The sequence below is a fragment of the Scyliorhinus canicula genome, chromosome 16, assembly GCF_902713615.1.
Source record: "Scyliorhinus canicula chromosome 16, sScyCan1.1, whole genome shotgun sequence".
Lineage (NCBI taxonomy): Eukaryota > Metazoa > Chordata > Chondrichthyes > Carcharhiniformes > Scyliorhinidae > Scyliorhinus > Scyliorhinus canicula.
This window is the reverse complement of record NC_052161.1, coordinates 100,960,713-100,977,384: the sequence shown is the minus strand read 5'-3', so window position 1 is coordinate 100,977,384 and position 16,672 is coordinate 100,960,713. Positions and strand designations below refer to the sequence as shown.

The window sequence follows — 16,672 nt, the reverse complement described above, 5'->3', positions numbered from 1 at the left end:
TTTGGAGGTGTCAAGGAGACACGATGCACTATGTTACAGAGCCTTCAGGAGAGTAGCTCAACTTCTCTCCCAAACATCTCTGATCAATTGGTGATTCAGTCGCACTGGCAGAAACTTCCTTGAGCAGAGTTAGTATTTGGAGCAGTAAGAGCAGGAGGGGAAGGGAAGAATACAACAAATGCCTTTAAAAACAATTTATTGTAACAGTCCCACATCAGGCAATGTCCATGAAAGAATTGCTTTTGCTTTTCTTGCGTTTGGTTTTGGCAGAGGGCACACGAAGTTCCAATGATTCCAAGCGGAATGGCCTTGGTGTGGGCATTTCAGGAGGCTGGGTTGGAGACACCGTGTTCAGGTTGGAGACAGCATGGGAAGAAGATCCATTGTTAAGAGATACATTATGCACAGATGTGGGGTTGTGCACTGTTATAGGAGAGAACAAAAGAACAAGGTAGGATAATTTGCATGATGCCACAATACTCTCATGGGTTTTGTATACAGATCAATTTAACCAAACTCAACTTGAAAGATTGCTCATTAAAGTTATTTCTGTGATTTACCTGACCAGATCCGAGTGCAGTACTTTGAGTTAAGCTTTGAGATGAGTTATATCTGATTTTGTAATTCCAATGATGAATATCATTCAATATCAGTTTGGTCTGGACCTAATACAGGAAACTTTTCTTTTAATTGGTCAGCCCAAATATGATAACTTACTTCTTTAAAATTACACAGCATGTACTCCATTTTTGCTTTACCTAAAGTCTTTTGAACAAAATGGATATCTTTAAGGCTTAATCTAATTTAAATATATTTAAAATAATTTTTTGATTTTTTTTGCTTTGAACCCCTCACAGACAAAAAGTACCTGTGATTAGCAGCACCTGTGACATGTGCTCTTAACGCATGTCTGGAAAGGTTTACCATTAACTGCCTTAAGACAGGAATATAAAAACAGTAAGCATGATGGGAGAGAAGAATCTGAGGCTACAAAAGAGGATGTGGACAGGTTGGTGAAGGAGCCTGATGTGTAGGAACACTGTTGAGGAGATTTAAGGGGTATGGTGGTCCAGATGGAGACAGAGCGATTTGAGCTTCCCACTCTCAGAAAGCGACTAGATTACGCTCTCCCACATTGAGCCATGTCCTTGCAACCCCTAAATACAGCAAAACTGCCAAAACAAATGTTCCAAGACTTCTTGCTAGTTTTACTGTCCCTGGGGCCCCTCTCTTCAGGGCCCCCTCTCTTCAAGGCCCCATTCCACCATTCCCAGATTTTGGGATTTCGCTCAATGCTCATAAACCCTAGACCACGTTTCCAGCCCTCCTTGATTCCAGGTTCACCTCCATTGTTGCCAGGGTATGCAAGCTTCTTTGTGATTCCAGATTCTAGGGCCCTTTCCCCAATACCTCTCTTCAGTATCCTGAATTGCTTCTGGCTTTCCTCCGAAACACTACTAGACCACAAGACCCCCTTGGCTAACTGACAGACCCAGGACTCTTTCGCAGGTTCTAACATCACCCCAAAAGTGATAAATTAATGCTCTTGGTACAACAGCCCTATTCTAATAAAATCTCCAACTCACTGAATAAGGCCATTAGTAATAATCCTAGTAAACTAAAAATATATTATAATGTGGGTTACGAAATGCTGCAATGCATTTCGGTATCATGGTTCAGTTTTACCAGGAGTGTGGTCCTGCACAGGGCCAGTTAATTCCTCACAGGCAGGCTTAAAATTGGTTACTATCAACTCAGAAAATTAAATGTTTGAGAAAGTGACTGCACCTCAGTCGGTTATCATGTTTACTGTGAGGTGATGACATCAAGACCAAAACCTATTCCTCTCCAGCTCATATCTTTTTGATTCAGATTCCTCTTATTAGTGTTGCCACAGTGAGAGTATGTTGTGTGTCAAATCCATTCCCCGACACAATATCATTTAGGGCAAATATGCTCTTCAATTTTAAAAGGCATTGTCATCAAGGTGCTTGTTAAGATGGCAAGAATTCTTCTGAGTCCTGATATTTACTTTCGCATGGAATAATGTTTGAATGGTTCCCAGTGGTATCCTTGATTTTATTTCTTTCATTATGGATTGCACCGATACTTACAGAGACTTCTTGCGGGGTCTGTATTCAGGATTTGACTGGCACGTTTTGACCTGAAGTAGTTGTTGGCAATATTTTCACTATCACTACGGTTTAGCATTTGTCTGTAACGGTCTTCCTCCTATAAACCAGTAAAAATATTTGAAAATATATTTCTGCCTTCCTTATCACAGAAAAAAATGATACATTCTCTGCATTTAAATCTATTAATCAGGATTCAGCCAAGTTTTAAAATTTGAAATATAATTTTCTGAATTAGAGCCAGCACTGAAAGGGTAGTCTTGGATAATAATATTTCAGGCATCACACCCACCAGACCAACAAATTATATTTTTGAAGCCTATTAGATAAATGTAATATTATACAGAAGTCAGTTCTGTGTCTTCTAATAAGTAGTCAAAGATCAAAGAACAGTACAGTTCAGGAACTGGTCCTTCAGCCCTCCAAGCCTGCGACAATCATGATGCCCGTCTAAACTAAAACATTTTGACCTTTCGGGGTTCATATCCCTCTGTACCAGTGTTTTTCAAACTTTTGTTCCCGGGACCCACTTTTACCAACTGGCCGAACTTCGTGACCCACGCAGGCTGACCTTTGCAACAAATGTCACGTTTGCTTATCCTTAATGCAAAAGGGTAGCCTGTTTGGTCCTCACGATCTCACTTGAATCAGGTGCAAAGGAGGAGAGGAAAATGCACATATCAGGTGCAGACTTCAGCCAAATCCTTTGTACCATCTTCATCTTTATCCAACTTTGCACATGTCGGTCCTCATGAAGGACAAGACCATACCTCAAGAAATCCTCTTTATACAGCTTTGTTCCCAAGTTAAGTTTCTTCTTTGCTGGCTGTTAACCAGAGGCCCTGGAGCTCTGCACAGAGCTAACACTGGCACTGCTCTGTCCTGCCTTGGACTCTCCTGTGCAGCTCTGTCGAATAGATTCTGTTGTGAAATCCTGTCCTATAGGTAAACTGCCTATTGAGTCTCTGGCCATCTCTTACATTTAAGATTACCATTCATCTTCACAGTTCCCTTGCATTGCTTGTCAGCAGCTGGAAAATGGAAGCAACACTGCTCCGTGATTAGCACAGACCTGGAGGGCGCTTAACATCAAGTGTGCGTGCAGAGTGCCCACCTGCTCTCTGCTGTCGCTTCTTTCTGGAAACCTTCACACAGCCAAATTTATTTTCATTTAAAAGGCGGTAGCGGCCTCCATTCTCTTTCTTTTTTTATGTGCACTAAGTATTTTATTGTGGACAGGTAGGCACCAGAGATCAAACATAACCAATAGTAAAGAGCATCATTTCAGCTGATATCACAAACTAGCTTCAAAAATCCATCATTTTCCAGAATGCAATTTCATTATAATTCAAGTCCAGGTGCAGAAATTTCTCCAAGATCGCAATTTTGAGTCGTGCCACATAAGTTTCATTCTCGAGAACACTGAAGCCTGCATTTTCCAAACATTATGCTCTCCTACGCCAATACCAGAATAAACAATATGATTATCAGGGTTCAGGTCATTTTACACCAAAGTTCGGTTTATATCACACGAGTCCTTCTCAGTGGAGACGGGGAATTATTTTCAAAAATGCAACCTCAGGTACTAAAATAAAATGTTAAAAGTCATGAACACAATGCCTGAGAATAACCACGTTGACTGTAATTTCTGAGCCCGGCACTTAGTGCGGCCCAGGGCTTTTACCAAATACAGTCCCCCATCCGGCCACCCAAAATATAAAACCCAGCCCAGTAGCCCCTATAATCAAATCACAAAGCAGGAGCTGGGTGGCTCAGTCACCAGGGCCTGTCTCAGCAGATCTACTATTGGGCCTGCACAAGCCTAGTTTCCCCGGATAAATCACCAAGAGGAGCTGCGCCGGAGGGATGGTGGGGGAGCAGCACACCGAGACTCGGGTGCAGGTGCACCGGGTATCGGCTCAAAATACTCAAAAGGGGGAGATCTAGCTCCTGCCCATGGGGATAGAGCAGCCTCATCTCCCCCTCAAGCACCGAGTCTCACTCACCCCACGCGTCGGGCACAAAACCTCCCCGACATCAGCTGACACTCGGGCATCTCCACATAAACTGGGGATGAGCCCTGAGCCGCGGACATTTCAGTTTCTCTCTCCATGCCGCTGACCACCAACCATTGCTGACTCTCCGTCGGATTTCTAACTTGGCCGTCATTCTCAAAAGTAAAAGACGGGCTCTCGTCTCGCGATCGGAACCACTGCAGGAACAGCGCACCCGATCGTTCCATGACCCTGCTGCTACCTGCCCGGGTCGCGACCCTGGCTTTGAAAAACCCTGCTGTATACCCATCCTATTCATATATTCGTCAAGATGCCTCTTAAATGCCACTATCGTATCTGCTTCCACCACCTCCCACGGCAACTCATTCTAGGTACTCACCATCCTCTGTGTAAATTTATCCTTGGACCAGTGAACTTTTACAGTAAATTGTAGCTCTAATCCTTAGGTTATTCATGCTAAGTAGTAGAACATCAATGAAATCAATTTAACAGAGCAGTACACATTTTAAAAATGCATTTATGTTGTCAACCGTTCTTCAATACTGATAGAGACAGCTGGAATATCATCTCGTTTTTCTGCAATGAGTTGTTTAATAACTGATGGGATCTAATTTTGCTCGGAATGAAATTGAACAGCAGATCCCATATACACAAGATTGGGAATGTTGACTTTTCAAGCGAAACTTCCTGAATTTGTATTTACATTCAGCATTAACAGTGCAACACGCCTCAAGGGTCCCTTCATGCGTGGTTTCTCACTGAGTTTGCTTATCTTGAGACTGTTGTTCACATTAATTGACAATTTTGCACTGTTTCAGATCACTTTAAGCAGCGTGCATATTTATTTTATTTACTATAATGAAATCACTTAGTTGTCAATGCACAAAAACTGAACTTCAGGTTTTGTTCATCCAGACTTAACCTTCATAGCTGTGTCTTCATGATCAGTGCAGCTATGTTTGTCATGTCAGCTCTTGATCAACACTTTTTGTTGCTACTTTCCAGAGGAAAAGTTTCAGATTTTGAAAAAGAGGTGTGTGAAAAATTATTTTTGAGTTTGACACCCCCGAGTTCTTGTCTTGTCACCTAATCCTCATTTGTCATTTTTTATTATTCATTCATAGGATGCAGACCATCTGGTAAAGGAGCTCCCACAATGACAATGAACAAATGGTGATATATTGTAAGTCAATATGGTAAGTGGCTTGGAGGAGAATGAGGCCTTCACTTGGATGTGGTGTTCCTAATCAGATTAGGCTAAAATGATTCATATAAATTGTGGTGGTATGAATAGGAGCACTGCCATTGGTGCAGAGCACTGGTTTCCCATTGGCTCTGGCTGGTCATGTGCCTCTCATCTGATTGGCTGGGACTAGTCATGTGACTGCTCACCAATTGGTCGAGAGGCAAGTAGACCCCGCCTCCCTGGCGGGGTATAAGTACCCAGAGTTCCCGGTGGTCAGCCTTTCAATGTAGTCGACCACCGGGCTAACATCTAGTTGATTAAAGCCTAAGTTTGGACCTTCACCGTGTCTCGCGTCCAATTGATGGTACATCAATTTAATCAGCTAGAATTTTGAAATGGAGCTACGCATCAAGCCTGACTGCCTCCGCATCAGCCCACATGCTTCAAATGCGCCTGCAACCTTTAAACATTGGCTGGCGTGTTTCAACAGTTACCTGACGACTGCGGCCAGCAAGCCCACCAAGGAGCAGAAACTCCACATCCTCCACTCGTGCGTGGGCACGGCGGTATACTCAATGATTGAGGACGAAAACGATTATGACGCGGCCATGGATCTCCTGTGAGGACACTTTCTCTGGCCAGTCAACGAAGTATATGCACGGCATCTCCTGACTACTAGACAACAGTTCCCTGGTGAGTCCCTCGACGAGTTTTACCAGGCCCTCACGGCTCTGGGGAGAAATTGCGCCTGTCCCCAAGTTTCTGCGACAGAGCACATGGAACTTTTAATCAGAGACGCTTACGTTGCCGGCATGCAATCCTCCTCTATCCGCCAACGATTACTGGAGAAGAACGCCCTCAGCCTAGCTGAGGCACGGACCCTCGCAACCTCCCTGGTGGTCGTCGACCCGAACGCCCGCACATACGCCCCCGTACGCGCGATAACCCCTTGGACTTCATAGCACAAGCCACCTCCATCCTCCGCTGACCCTGACCCCCCCCCCCCCCCCACCCCCCAGGCCTGCGCTGCGGAACGCTCCGACAAGCTAACGGGGCCCCGCTATTTTTGCGGCCTCTCAAAACACCCCCGCCCATGCTGCCTGGCCCGCTCGGCTCTGTGTAAGAGCTGCGGGAAGATGGCCATTACGCTGTGGTCTGCCAGACCAAGTCGGTCGCTGCTGTTCCACGCAGCGACCGCGGATCACTCCCCCCCCCCCCCCCCCCCCCCCCCCCCCCCCCCGGGCCCTCCAGGGCCCAGCGCCGCGCAACGACCTCTCCGGCCCACCTCCCGGCCCCCGCAACAGCCCCACGGTCCTCCCTACCCCCGCTCCCGGCTGCCCTGACCGGCCCGCAGACGCCGCTGACCTTGGCCCCAGCCGCCACGAGGTTCCCACGGGCGCCACCATCTTGGGCCCCGGACGCCACGTGCGGGTCCTGGGCACTGCCAGCTTGGGGCCCCGGCTCCACGCGTGGGTCCTGGGCGCCGCCATCTTGGGCCAACACGGAAGGCCCTGCCAGCGATTACTCTGCCACCGAGGATGATCTGGAACTCTCACCACGACTTGCTTCCATCACGCTCGACCAGTCGCGACTACGCACGCTTGCCAAGACAGCGACAACGATCCAGCTCAATGGGCATGGATGAAATGCCTACTGGACTCCGGGAGCACGGAAAGTTTCGTCCACCCCGACTGCCCTTCCACCCAGTCAAACATAAGATCGAGTTAGCCTCGGGTTCGCACTCTGTCCACATCACTGGGTGCTGCATAGCGGACCTCACGGTCCAGGGGAGGGTTTCAAAAACTACAAACTCCTCATTCTCCCCCGTCTATGCGCTCCGGCACTCTTGGGCCTGGATTTCCAGTGCAACCTGCAGAGCTTGACCTTCCAATGCGGCGGCCCTATTCCCCCCCTTACTGTCTGCAGCCTCACGTCCCTCAAAGTAGACCCCCCTTCCTTGTTTGCTAATCTCACCCCAGATTGTAAACCTGCCGCCACTAGGAGCAGACGATACAGTGCCCAGGACCGGACCTTCATCAGGTCTGAGGTCCAGAGGCTCATTAAGGAAGGAGTCATCGAGGCCAGCAACAGTCCCTGGCGAGCCCAAGTGCTGGTAGTTCGGACTGGGGAGAAAAACCGGATGGTCATTGATTACAGTCAGACCATCGACAGGTTTACGCAGCTGGACGCGTACCCTCTCCCCCGTATTTCCGACCTGGTTAACAGGATCGCGAAATACAAAGTTTTTTCCACGGTGGACCTTAAGTCTGCCTACCACCAGCTCCCCATCCGCGCGAGTGACCGCAAGTACACTGTGTTTGAGGCAGATGGGCGCCTCTACCACTTCCTCAGGGTTCCATTCGGTGTCACAAATGGGGTATCGGTCTTCCAACGGGAGATGGACCGAATGGTCGACAAGTACGGTTTACGGGCTACCTTCCCGTATCTCGATAACGTCACCGTCTGCGGCCACGAACAGCAGGACCATGACATCAACCTTCAAAAATTCCTCTGAACCGTGAAATTCCTTATTTTAACTTACAATAAGGATAAGTGCGTGTTTAGCACGGACCGTCTAGCCATCCTTGGCTACGTAGTGCATAACGGAGTGATAGGCCCCGATCCCGAACGCATGCGCCCCCTAATGGAACTCTCTCTCCCAACACCCTCAAATCCCTCAAACGCTGCCTGGGCGTCTTCTCCTATTACACCCAGTGGGTCCCCAGCTGCGCCGACAAAGCCCGCCCCCTCATCCAGTCCACCTCCTTTACCCTGTCGATGGAGGCCCGCCAGGCCTTTAGCCGCATCAAAGTGGATATCGCAAAGGCCACGACGCATGCTATCAATGAGTCCCTCCCATTCCAGGTCGAGAGCGATGCGTCTGACGTAGCTCTGGCGGCCACCCTGAACCAAGCAGGCAGACCTGTGGCCTTCTTCTCCACGCTTCTGAAATCCGCCACTCCTCGGTGGAAAAGGAGGCACTGGCCATAGTTTAAGCTGTGCGATATTAGAGGCACTGTCTGGCCGGCAGGAAGTTTACCCTCCTCACGGACCAACGGTCAGTAGCCTTCATGTTCGATAATGCACAGGGGGGCAAGATCAAGAACGACAAGATCTTGCCGTGGCAGATCGAGTTGTCCACGTACAACTATGATATCTTGTATCCTCCTGGGAAGCTCAACGAGCCTCCCGATGCCCTATCCCACGGTACCTGCGCCAGCGCGCAGATTGACTGCCTCTGCTCCCTCCACACGGATCTCTGCCATCCAGGGGTAACCCGTTTTTACCACTTTATCAAGACCCGCAACCTGCCCTACTCCGTTGAGGAAGTCAGGGCCGTCACCAGGGACTGCCACATCTGCGCAGAGTGCAAACCGCACTTCTACCGCCCCAAGCAAGCGCATCTGATCAAGGCGTCCCGCCCCTTCGAGCGTCTCAGTATAGACTTCAAGGGTCCCCTCCCCTCCAACAACCGCAACATATATTTCTTGAGTGTTATTGACGAATACTCCCGTTTCCTTTTTGCCATTCCCTGCCCCGACATGACCACAACAACCGTCATAAAGGCCCTCCTGTCCATCTTCTCCCTGTTCGGTTACCCCACGTACATCCACAGCGACCAGGGGTCCTCCTTTATGAGTGACGAACTGCATCAATTCCTGCTCAGCAGGGGCATAACCTCTAGCAGGACGACCAGTTATAACCCTCGGGGTAACGGGCAGGTTGAGCGAGAGAATGGCACCATCTGGAAGACCATCCTGCTGGCCCTACGGTCCAGAGATCTCCCAGTTTCCCGTTGGCAAGAGGTCATCCCCGACTCCCTCCATTCAATCCGGTCTCTCCTCTGTACCACCACTAATCAAACACCTCATGAACGTCTCCTTGTTTGCCCTAGGAAGTTGTCCTCAGGATCCCCTCTCCCGACCTGGCTGGCCACCCCCGGGCCCATCTTGCTCCGGAAGCATGTGCGGGTGCACAAGTCCGACCCGTTGGTTGAGCGAGTCCAGTTACTCCACGCCAACCCGCAGTATGCGTACGTGGAGTATCCCGACGGTCGGCAGAATACGGTCTCGCTTCGGGACCTGGCACCCATCGGCATGCGGCCTTCCCCCCCCTACATCAACACCTCCCCCCCCAATCCTGATTCCCCCCAGAGCCCCCCGCGCCCCCACGACCCAGCGCACAGACCCCCCCCCATCCCTGATCACAGCGTCTCCACCACCGGCCCGGAGTACGGAGACACATCTACGACCGACGCTCCCGGAGGCAAGGACGACCACCGGCCTGACATCACCGGCTCCACTGCGCCGGTCCACCAAAACACCACTGGCACCCGACAGGCTGATCGTGTCCATCTGATGCAACCATGGGACTTTATTGGACTCTATTGTAAATTTTGTTTGCACCCAACTGTATTCGGTTTTGTTCATTTTTGCCACGAGCCAGTGGGCAGCCCCCATCTTCTCGATTGTCTCTACTCACACCACCAGTCCTCGCCCCCCCCTCTCTCTCTCTCTTCCCTTACAACACCCCCCTGCCTTCTTTCTCCACAAGGGGTGAATGTGGTGGTATGAATAGGAGCACTGCCGTTGGTGCAGAGCACTGGTTTCCCATTGGCTCTGGCTGGTCATGTGCCTCTCGTCTGATTGGCTGGGACTAGTCATGTGACTGCTCACCAATTGGTCGAGAGGCAAGTACACCCCGCCTCCGAGGTGGGGTATAAGTACCCAGAGTTCCCAGCGGTCGGCCTTTCACTGTAGTCGACCACCGGGCTAACATCGAGCTGATTAAAGCCTAAGTTTGGACCTTCATCGTGTCTCGCGTCCAATTGATGGTACCTCATAAATAACAATAATGATTTATTATTGGTGGGAAAGTATTCCAGAACAGTGTTTTTCAAACTTTTTTTTCCCGGTACCCACTTTTACCAACCGGCTGACCTTTGGGACCCATGCCAGCCGACCTTCACGATCCACCATTTTTGCTTACCTTTAATGTGACAGGTGAGCTTGCTTGGTCCTCATGATCTCACTTAGGTTCACAGAAGGAGAGGGTAATGCGCATATCAGGTGCAGAGTTCAGCTGGTTCCTTTGTGCTGCCTTCATCCTTGTGAGGATGGAAAATCCAATCTCACATTAGGTCATTGTGAAGGGCAATATTAACAAAATGCTTGTTTGACTCAGCACTGGATACTCCTCGGAGTTGCTACTCTAGAATGCTGACAGCCTCATGGACTTGTGGCGCGTTTTTAATATGCTGTCACGAAGTGCAGGAGTTCAGTCTCTTCATTTGGAGTCAGCTGTAAGTTTATAATTGACTCTGGGGTGTCAAACTCAAAAATAATTTTTCACACACCTCTTCTCTTTCAAAATCTGAAACTTCTCCTCTGGAAAGTAGCAACAAAAAGTGTTGATCAATGCAGCCAGATCCCACTGAATAAGACTTGCCAGTCTGTTGACAATTCCCTTACTACCACTGTTTATTTGATGTGTTGTTGCAGTGTGGGAAACATGTAGTCGTTTTGGCTTTGTACTCGCACTTGCTAAACGTTCAATGACTTTTGGAAAGCATCTATTTCTTCACAGTGCCGAAAGCAATCATCATCCTTCCCTTGCAATTTGAGGTTCAGTTTGTTTAGAATTGAAAAGATGTCTGCAAGGTATGACATAGTTAACATCCAAGTTTAATCAGCAAACAAATCAGACAGAGGGGATGATTTCTCAAGATATGAAAGTGTGGATTTCATATCTCAGTTTGTAAACTCTGACAAGCACCCGACGATACTTCAACTCCATACTCCCAGATGCCTTGATTCACTGTAATTCACATACCGCCACAACCGATCCACAGCAGATGCCATCTCCCTGGCCCAACACTCATCCCTGGATCATCTCGATAACAAGGACTCCTACGTCAGACCCCTATTAATTGACTACAGCTCCATCTTCAACACCATAAACCCAGCCAAGCTCATATCAAAGCTCCAAAACCTAGGACTTGGCTCTTCCCTCTCCAACTGGATCCTCAACATACTGACCCATAGACCACAATCAGTAAGGATAAACAACAACAACTCCTCCACGATCATCCTCAAGACCGGGGTCCTGTAAGGCAGTGTGCTTAGCCCCCTACCATACTCCCTATAAACACACGACTGTGTGCCAAAATTTGACTCCAACTCCATCTACATGTTTGCTGATGACACGACCGTAGTAGGTCGGATCTCAAACAGATGCCATAAGTCAGAATACAGGAGGGAGATAGAGAACCTAGTGGAGTGGTGTAACAACAACAATCTCTCGCTCCATGTCAGCAAAACTGAAGATCTGGTCATTGAGTTCAGGAAGCAAAGTATCGTACATACCCCTATCTGCAACAAATGTGCCTAGGTGGAGATGGTTGACAGCTTCAAATTCCTAGATGTGCACATCACCAACAATCTCTCCTGGTCCACCCACACCGACGCCACAGCAAAGAAAGCACAACAAAGAAAGCACCTATACTTCCTCAGGAAAGTAAGGAAATTCGCCATGTCCACAATGACTCTTTCCAATTTTAAAAAAATAAATAAATTTAGAGTACCCAATTCATTTTTTCCAATTAAGGGGCAATTTAGTGTGGCCAATCCACCCAACCTGCACATCTTTGGGTTGTGGGGCCGAAACCCACGCAAACACGGGGAGAATGTGCAAAGTCCACACAGACAGTGACCCAGAGCCGGGATTGAACCTGGGACCTCGGCGCTGCAGGGCTAACCCACTGCGCCACCGTGCTGCCCCCTCTTTCCAATTTTTACAGATGCACCACAGAAAGTTTCCTATCTGGCTGCATCAGAGTCTGGTATGGCAACTGCTCGGCCCAAGACTGTAGGAAACTACAGAGCGGCATGAACACGGCCAGTCCATCATGCGAACCCGCCTCCCATCCATTGACTCTGACTACACCTCTCGCTGCCTTGGGAAAAGCGGGCAGCATAATCATAGACCCCTCCCACCCGGGTTATGCACTCTTCCAACTTCTTCCATCGGGCAGGAGATACAAAAGTCTGAGAACACGCACTAATAGGTTCAAAAACAGCTTCTTCCCTGCTTTTACCAGACTCCTGAATGACTCTCTTATGGACGGAACTGATCTCTTCTCTGCTGAGTAGTACTGCACTCCGTATGCTCATCCATTGCCTGTGCCTATGTATTTACATTGGGTAGTATTATATATGTCCGATGTTTTTTTTTCCATGTGTGAAATGATCTGTCTGGACTGTAAGGAGAGACAAGAGCTAACGTTTCAAGTCCAGCTGACCTTTGTCAAAGCTTTTATCCAGCCAATGTACCTCTGCGTGGAACAATAAATGTGTGTGTTTGGCCACACACACACCCTCAAAAATCCTGGTATTAAGTGCGCTGCGTTTAATGAAACTCCATTCAATACCTCTTCAAGATCGAATGGAATTCCTTTCAGTGCCAATGCCTCATGGTCAATTAAACAATGATTCCAAATAATGTCCTGACCAGCTGCCTCCTTAGCAGCACATTAGTGCCTCCTGGGCAGCACGGTAGCACAGTAATGGGAAGTACGGTAGCACAGTGGTGGGCAGCACGGTAGCATAGTAGTTAGCACTGTTGCTTCACAGCACCAGGGACCTGAGTTCGATTGCCGACTTGGGTCACTGTCTGCACGTTTTCCCAGTGTCTGCGTGGGTTTCCTCCAGTTACTTCCCACAAGTCCCAAAAGACGTGCTTGTTAGGTGAATTGGACATTCTGAATTCTCCCTCAGTGTACCCAAACAGGCACCATAGTGTGGCGACTAAGGGATTTTCATAGTAACTTTGTTGCAGTGTCAATGTAAGCCTACGTGTGACACTAATAAAGATGATTAATTATTATAAATCTTTATCATAAGTCTGTTGTTTTTCTCTGTCATATTGGCTGCCCAATCGCTTGTGGTTCCTCCGCAACGAACCCAGTCGAGCCTGCACTTTCCAACCACGTAACTATTCACTGCTTATAAATCTGTACACCAATCATGCTGGTTGATAATGTCAGGTAGCACAGCAAATCCTCAATAAATTAATTGTGCCAAACATGCCTAATGTAAACTAGCAAGGTTGCACAATTTGAAGTGTCTGTACTTTCATCCAATTGTATTGAGAACTCCTGTGCTGACTTTAAACAAGAAATAAACTGGACGTATACATTTTCAGCTATTTCACACATTCGGCGAGCCACTGTGTTATCTCTAAGGGGGATGCATTTCAGTTTTTCAGCTGACCTCTCATCCCGGACCATATGAGCTATGCCTAATTCTGCAGGGAGAATTAATCTCTCAGCTGTAGTGTGGGGCATTTATCTTTAGCTACAGAGTAAGTTACATGTAAGAGGCTAATTGTGCTTTATCATTCAATGTTAAATTTCTGCTGAGGACTTCAGCTGGTGATTTAAGGTTAAGTTCTCGCTGCATCCTTTGAAAGAAATCAAGAGGGTTGTCCTCGAACTCGCCATGCTTAGTTCAAATGTCTTTGAAGTTTTAAGGGTTTTAAACTGTTATTTGCCAGTACTTCCCTGCATACAACACACAATGGCTTTACATCCTGATTTGCATTGGCACAATTAACAACGCCATACCTCAAGAAATCATCCTTATTATGCCTTGTTCCCTATTTCAGTTTCTTCTTAGTAGGCTGTTCACCAGAGTTCCTAGAGCTCTGTATACAGCTCACACGAACATTGCTTTGTCCTGCCGTGGACTCTCCTGTGCCCCTCTCTTCCTTACAGCAAAACAATCCACCTTCAGTTCTTCACAGTCCTGTTGCTTGCTGGTTTGCAGATAGAAAATGGAGGAATCTCTCCTCTGTGATTTTGAGGAGAAAAGCATGAACGTACAGGGGATGTGATGTCAGTGTACGTGTCTGGCGAGTGACCTGCTCTCTGCTGCCGCTTCTGGGGAATGACTACATCGTTTGCATTTAAAAGCGGGAATGGACGGCCTTCTCATTTTAAAAGCTGGTTGCGGCCGGCATTCTTTTAAAAAAAATGTTTTTATTAAGGCATTTATATACGCACATCAAACACAACCACAACCAAAAAGACAACAAACAGGAATTCACAAAACAAATAAATAAGTAACACTCCACCACCCCACCCTCCACCTACCCTGCCTCATTTTCTGGCCCCGGAATCCCTCCCCCACTATCCTTGGAGAAGTCGATAAACGGTTTCCATCTCCGGGCAAACCCTTCACAGTCTCTCTCATGGTGAACTTCAATTCAGTAAGTTTTAAAGTGCTGGTGGATAAGAGTGGTCCTAGGGTGAATGTGCTAAATTGGGTGAAGGCTAATTATAACAATATTAGGCGGGAACTGAAGAACCTAGATTGGGGGCGGATGTTTGAGGGTAAATCAACATCTGACATGTGGGAGGCTTTCAAATGTCAGTTGAAAGGAATTCAGGACTGGCATGTTCCTGTGCAGAAGAAGGATAAATACGGCAAATTTCGGGAACCTTGGATAACGAGAGATATTGTAGGCCTCGTCAAAAAGAAAAAGGAGGCATTTGTCAGGGCTAGAAGGCTGGGAACAGAGTATGCCTGTGTGGAATATAAGGAAAGTCGGAAGGAACTTAAGCAAGGAGGGCTAGAAGGGGTCACGAAAAGTCATTGGCAAATAGGGTTAAGGAAAATCCCAAGGCTTTTTACACATACATAAAAAGCAAGAGGGTAGCCAGGGAAAGGGTTGGCCCACTGAAGGATAGGCAAGGGAAACTATGTGTGGGGCCAGAGGAAATGGGTGAGGTACTAAATGAATACTTTGGATCAGTATTCACCAAAGAGAAGGAATTGGTGGATGTTGAGTCTGGAGAAAGGTGCGTAGATAGCCTGGGTCACATTGAGATCCAAAAAGACGAGGTGTTGGGCATCTTGAAAAATATTAAGGTAGATAAGTCCCCAGGGCCTGATGGGATCTATCCCAGAATACTGAAGGAGGCTAGAGAGGAAACTGCTGAGGCCTTGACAGAAATCTTTGGATCCTCACTGTCTTCAGGTGATGTCCCGGAGGACTGGAGAATAGCCAATGTTGTTCCTTTGTTTAAGAAGGGTAGCAAGGATAATCCAGGGAACTACAGGCCAGTGAGACTTACGTCAGTGGTAGGGAAATTACTGGAGAGAATTCTTCAAGACAGTATCTACTCCCATTTGGAAGTAAATGGACATATTAGTGAGAGGCAGCATGGTTTTGTGAAGGGGAGGTCGTGTCTCACGAACTGGATAGAGTTTTTCAAAGCGGTCACAAAGATGATTGAAGCAGGTAGGGCAGTGGATGTTGTCTATATGGACTTCAGTAAGGCCTTTGACAAGGTCCCTCAAGGTACTCTGGTACAAAAGATGAAGTCACACGGGATCAGGGGTGAGCTGGCAAGGTGGATACAAAACTGGCTAGGTCATAGAAGGCAGAGAGCAGCAATGGAAGGGTGTTTTTCTAATTAGAAGGCTATGACTAGTTTTGTTCCGTAGGGATTAGTGTTGGGACCTTTGCTGTTCGTAGTATATATAAATGATTTGGAGGAAAATGTAACTGGTCTGATTAGTAAGTTTGCAGACGACACAAAGGTTGGTGGAATTGCAGATAGCGATGAGGACTGTCAGAAGATACAGCAGGATTTAGATCATTTGGAGACAGGTGGAGAGATGGCAGATGGAGTTTAATCCGGACAAATGTGAGGTAATGCATTTTGGAAGGTCTAATGCAGGTAGGGAATATACAGTGAATGGTAGAACCCTCAAGAGTATTGAAAGTCAGAGAGATCTAGGTGTACAGGTCCACAGGTCACTGAAAGAGGCAACACAGGTGGAGAAGGTAGTCAAGAAGGCATACGTCATTCTTGCCTTCATTGGCCGGGACATTGAGTATAAGAATTGGCAAATCGTGTTGCAGCTGTATAGATCAGAGGATTAGATAGGGTGGACAGTGAGGGGAGATAGATATAGGACAGATGTCAGAGGTAGGTTCTTTATTCAGAGAGTAGTAAGGGCGTGGAATGCCCTGCCTGCAACAGTAGTGGACTCGCCAGCACTTAACGCATTCAAATGGTCATTGGATAGGTATATGGACGATAAGGGAATAGCGTAGATGGGCTTTAGAGGGGTTTCACAGGTCGGCGCAACATCGAGGGCCGAAGGGCCTGTACTGCGCTGTAATGTTCTATGTTCCAGAACCTTAGTTCGGCCACACTTGGAGTATAGTGTTCAATTCTGGTCACCACACTACCAGAAGGATGTGGAGGCTTTAGAGAGGGTGCAGAAGAGATTTACCAGGATGTTGCCTGGTATGGAGGGCATTAGCTA

The 16,672-nt window shown here is 47.6% G+C and overlaps 1 protein-coding gene across 5 annotated transcripts in view; it reads right to left on the bottom strand.

Moving 5' to 3' along the window:
• Positions 1 to 179: 179 nt before the first annotated feature.
• Positions 180 to 16,672, bottom strand: part of kif17 (kinesin family member 17) — a 147,051-nt gene continuing 130,558 nt past the window's right edge. For 3 of the 5 annotated variants that reach the window (XR_005463737.1, XR_005463734.1, XR_005463736.1), the window contains exons 13-14: positions 2,115 to 2,232; positions 180 to 423 (exon numbers count right to left, since the gene is read on the bottom strand). Coding sequence is in view for 1 of the 5 variants with exons in the window: in XM_038821752.1 (XP_038677680.1) it covers positions 215 to 423; positions 2,115 to 2,232; positions 8,043 to 8,059; positions 13,874 to 13,888 (359 nt within the window). In the remaining 4 variants the exon portion in view is untranslated. Of the gene's footprint in view, positions 424 to 560; positions 666 to 2,114; positions 2,233 to 8,042; positions 8,060 to 13,873; positions 13,889 to 16,672 lie in introns of all 5 variants that reach the window. The other 2 variants (XM_038821752.1, XR_005463735.1) reach the window with 2 other exon arrangements.